The 5,000-nt window shown below is 44.7% G+C and overlaps 1 protein-coding gene across 6 annotated transcripts in view; it reads right to left on the bottom strand.

Moving 5' to 3' along the window:
- Positions 1-4,799, bottom strand: part of LOC113817490 (bestrophin-3) — a 91,606-nt gene extending 86,807 nt beyond the window's left edge. For all 6 annotated transcript variants that reach the window (XM_070113758.1, XM_070113761.1, XM_070113759.1 and 3 more), the window contains exon 1: positions 3,712-4,799. In XM_070113758.1, coding sequence (XP_069969859.1) covers positions 3,712-3,890 — 179 coding nt within the window. In that variant the 5' untranslated portion in view covers positions 3,891-4,799. The remainder of the gene's footprint in view (positions 1-3,711) is intronic.
- Positions 4,800-5,000: the final 201 nt, after the last annotated feature.

Raw genomic sequence — 5,000 nt, 5'->3', positions numbered from 1 at the left:
TATGTATAAAGTAATAAAATCGTGTTTGTGAAAAGAACAATCTTAAGAATATGATGATGCTCTCAGTTAATATATAATGATGATAGTGATAACGATAACGACTGGTGACATATAATAATGATGATAATGATAGTATCTAAAATCAGAATGCTAGCAAAATAAAAGCACGATGTATGGTAACACTAATAATGATAACATTATATACGATGATAATGAGGAGCATAATTATCATAATCGCACTTTTAAAAGTAAAAAGTAAAAGTCATTATGACTATATTATTAGTAATAACACTAATGATAATGATGATGCAGATAATGATAATAATGATAATGACTATCATAATGATGGTAGTACTACTCGTGGTTATAGTAATACTACTACTATAATGACAACGAGTAAAATCATGATGGTAAAAAAAAACATACTATTGTCAAATAGCAAAGAGCATAATATTGTCAAAAGAACAATAACAAAATTGATAATATCCACAGCAATGATGATAATGATAATGATGAGGATAATGATTATAACGATAACAATACTGGTAATAATAATAGCAATGATAGCAATAATGACGAGGATAATGATTATAGCGACAGCAATATTGATAATAGTAATATCAATGATAATGATAATGGTAATGATAATAATAATAATTATTATTATAATAAAATAATAATGATGATAATGATTATAATATCAATGATAATAATGATTATAATAATGATAATGATAAGAAGAAGAATAACCAATAAAAACTAATAACAACAATGATAATCATCATAAAAGTAATAATGATAATAATGGTGGTAATGATAATGATGTAATGATAACACTAATGATAATGATAATACACATAAAATCATACAAATAATGAAATATCAATTTAATCAAAAATAGTTACATAGTACTAATCACACACACACACACACACACACACACACACACACACACACACACTCACACACACACTCACACACACACACACACACACACACACACACACTCATAGATACACACACACACACACACACACACACACACACACACACACACACACACACTCACACACACACACACACACACACACACACACACACACACACACACACACACACACACACACATACGTCAGTAACAAAGAGACCCCTTTGAAGTGACAGCTAGCATCGAAACTATGAAAGGGAAAAAGCGCGGATGCTTACACCCGGCTATCACACTGGCACTCTCATGATGTCTGCGCCCCTATGTCAACAACCCGAAAAGAGTGTGAGAGATTGACATATGTTAAAAGACTTGTAAAGAAAACATTTGCCTCGAATGACGTGACTAATGGCAACTTAAATATCGCTGTACTTTTTTTATATTTGCGGATGAAACCATAACCTAAGGGTATATGAATGGGTGGAAAAAGTGACAGGATTTGACACTTGCTAATGGTGTGAAATGCGTACCTGGGAGGGGGTGGGTTGGGTGGGGGGAGGTGGGAGGAACGCGGAGGGTGGGGGAGAGAAAAAAGGAGATGAAGGAGGCGGAAAGAAAGGGAAAGGTATATACGAATAGACAGACAGCGACAGACAAACTGATTGACAGAGGGATAGAGATGGAGATAGACTGATTATATATATATATATATATATATATATATATATATATATATATATATATATATATATATATATATATTATATTATATATATATATATATATATATATATATATATATATATATATATATAGAGAGATAAAGAGAGAGTGAGAGAGAGAGAGAGAGAGAGAGAGAGTGAGAGAGTGAGAGAGTGAGAGAGAGAGAGAGAGAGAGAGAGAGAGAGAGAGAGAGAGAGAGAGAGAGAGAGAGAATAGAGAGGGAGGAGATGAGAGAGAGATAGAGAGAGAGAGAGAAGAGAGAGAAAGAGAGAGAGAGAAAGAGAGCGAGAAAGAGAGAGAGAGAGAGAGAGAGAGAGAGAGAGAGAGAAAGAAAGAAAGTGAGAGAGAAGAGATATAAAAAGAGAAAATAAAGACTGACAGAGACAGAGAGCAAGGCACTAACTAGAAAGAGAAAGACAGAGAAACGGAGAGCGAGAGACTAATTCGGAAAGACAAAAAGGGAGAGGAAGACACAGAAAGAGAAAGACAGAGAAACGGAGAGCAAGAGGCTAATTCGGAAAGGCAAAAAGGGAGAAGACATAGAAAAGAAAGAGAGAAACGGAGAGCGAGAGACTAATTCGGAAAGGCAAAGAGGGAGAAGACATAGAAAGAGAAAGACAGAGAAACGGAGAGCGAGAGACTAATTCGGAAAGGCAAAAAGGGAGAGAAAGACACAGAAAGAGAAAGACAGAGAAACGGAGAGCGTGAGACTAATTCGGAAAGGCAAAAAGGGAGAGAAAGACACAGAAAGAGAAAGACAGAGAAACGGAGAGCGTGAGGCTAATTGGGCTGGGCAAAAAGGGGGAGGAAGACACAGAAAGGGAAAGACAGAGAAACGGAAAGCGAGAGACTAATTCGGAAAGGCAAAAAGGGAGAGAAAGACACAGAAAGAGAAAGACAGAGAAACGGAGAGCGTGAGACTAATTCGGAAAGGCAAAAAGGGAGAGGAAGACACAGAAAGGGAAAGACAGAGAAACGGAGAGCAAGAGACTAATTCGGAAAGGCAAAAAGGGAGAGAAAGACACAGAAAGAGAAAGACAGAGAAACGGAGAGCGTGAGAATAATTCGGAAAGGCAAAAAGGGAGAGGAAGACACAGAAAGGGAAAGACAGAGAAACGGAGAGCGAGAGACTAATTCGGAAAGGGAAAAAGAGAGAGGGAGTCAGAGCGAGAGATAAAAAGCGAGAGCGGGGAAGCATCAGCAAACGCTCAAAACATATGACGCATTCAACAGGTGGTAAGAAGGCGGAGGGGGGGAGGGGAGGGGGGCGTAGGGGACGGAAAAGATAAGTGAGGGCAGCCGTGTTACTTGGCGACCTCTCTGTTACCTGGAGACCTGTATACTACCTAGTGACCTGTAACTGGCAGGGAGGTGGTTTCGTGGAGTGATTGAACGCTGGCTTAATTAGATGTTTGAAATAGTTCTGTAGTTAGAGTGATAGCTAATAAAGAAATTGTGTATTTACATTACATCTTCATATAGCAGGTTACATGATTTGAATTTCGAAGACATACCTACGCTGTCCATTAATAACGCGGATATGTATGCATAAAGGTATTGAATATTTCAAATTGTTTTGGCCATAGGGAATAAGGTATCAGATTCATCACCATGTCGATAATCAGTTATGTAACAAAAAAGAAAATAAAAAATTGCAACAAACCAAATAAATTTCATGGGTAACACCGACCAGCTTCTCCTTTGCTCTGACACTCTGTAGTTCTTAAAAGGCCTCATATGACCGATTTTGCATGTCAAGGCCACACTCTACCTGGACATATTCCAGGTGATCTTATGTAAAACGTCAAATGCAAAGTCACGTCAGCGATAGGGAGCAACGGTGTTTATATAGTTAGAAACAAAGAAAATATACAGTTTAGCAGACCCAGCTTCTTTAGTCATTAAAAGCAGTGTAATGGGGGTATATTTCACGAGCACCTGTTGGTAAGAAGCTAGTCTAAAAGTACCCAGGACTGAAGTGGCGTTGGCCGCACCTTTATTTGGGCCTCCTGTAGGAAATGGAGTGGGTTAGACAAGGTCAAGGGTTTGTGCGCGGGACACACCTCTTCTGCGTGGTGTTGAAGAAGTAGCGGTAGACACAGCTCATGACCCCATACACGAGGCAGAAGACGAACAGTTCCCTGTACACCAGCTTGTACAGGGAACCCTTCCACTTGAAGAGCAGGCGCGTGAACCCGCCCGAGGTGGAGGAGGCCACTTCATACTGGTAGGATACTGTCATGGCTCTCGTGCAGGATGGCGGCGGCGGGGAGGCCTGCGGTCCTCCTCGCTAAGGGCGCCGCGCCGCTCCTGCGTCAGGAGACTTCGAGTCCGAGCCTCAGTTGGCTGCGACTCTTGGCTCTCTCCGGTCACTCTGCTCGCTCTGTTACCCGCACGAGGTGACGACGACCTGCTCCACGCCTCCACGGCGGCGGCGGCTCCCCTCGTCAGCACGACCACACTTTACACGTGTAACACCCGTCATTCTAGAACACTCTACAGCTGTTCGAGCACACAGGCGGGCGACTTCACCATCACAGGAGGCAGCGCCACCATTTCCCACTTTTTTTTCCTTTCCCGCGGTTTAGAACCTTATTAATTCAGACTTGAGACACGGCCACTCGCTGTGTGCTTGCGTCCGGACGGATCGCCGGAAATCGGTCGCGGAGAGTCGTGGTCGAGAACACTGGCCAGCCCGCTGGTGACTGCCGCGGGCCGCTCCGGTGGCCAACACCCCCGCGGGCCCGGGAAGGAGGGGGACGTGACCCGGAGAGCCCCAGGGCGGCTGAGGAGGGGCGCGAGGCTCGAGCCACACCTGCTCGGCCGGGCTCTGTCCTGCAGTTATTAATCTCTGGCTCTCTCACGCACATGCACGCGCAGTGCGGACTTTGCGTGTTTGGGCGCTTTGGGGCGTAGGCAACGAAAATGCCCGCGCGCGGGCGGCGACCGGGAACACGGTGGGTGGCTGAGGGCGGGGCCGTGACGTAGGCTGGCTGCGGCTGTGGAGGGAAGGGGGGCGGTGACCCCTGATGCCCTGCAGGTACAGCCTGGTACCCCTGGCCTCGGCGTGACACACTGACGCCCGTCCTCACGCCCGCGGCGGACTCTGTGAGCGGCGGCGGCGCGCGCGCTCGCTCGCTTTCTCTCTCCCCGCCCTGGCCTGGCCCGCACAGGTATAATTTTAGCGTGGCATTGTGGCTGGCCGGGTCTGGGCGCTGCGCCATGTTTAGCCGCGACACCTCGCTAACAATACCCGACCTGCAGCTCTACTTTTAGCTAAACACGTTTCACAAAAACCCCTTCGGGCGTAGTGTCCGAGCTGGGGCAGAGCGGGGGAGGGGGGAGGGAGGGG

The sequence above is a fragment of the Penaeus vannamei genome, chromosome 34 (genome assembly GCF_042767895.1).
Source record: "Penaeus vannamei isolate JL-2024 chromosome 34, ASM4276789v1, whole genome shotgun sequence".
Taxonomy (NCBI): domain Eukaryota; kingdom Metazoa; phylum Arthropoda; class Malacostraca; order Decapoda; family Penaeidae; genus Penaeus; species Penaeus vannamei.
The sequence above is the reverse complement of the archived record's forward strand: the minus strand, read 5'-3'. Positions and strand labels throughout refer to the sequence as shown.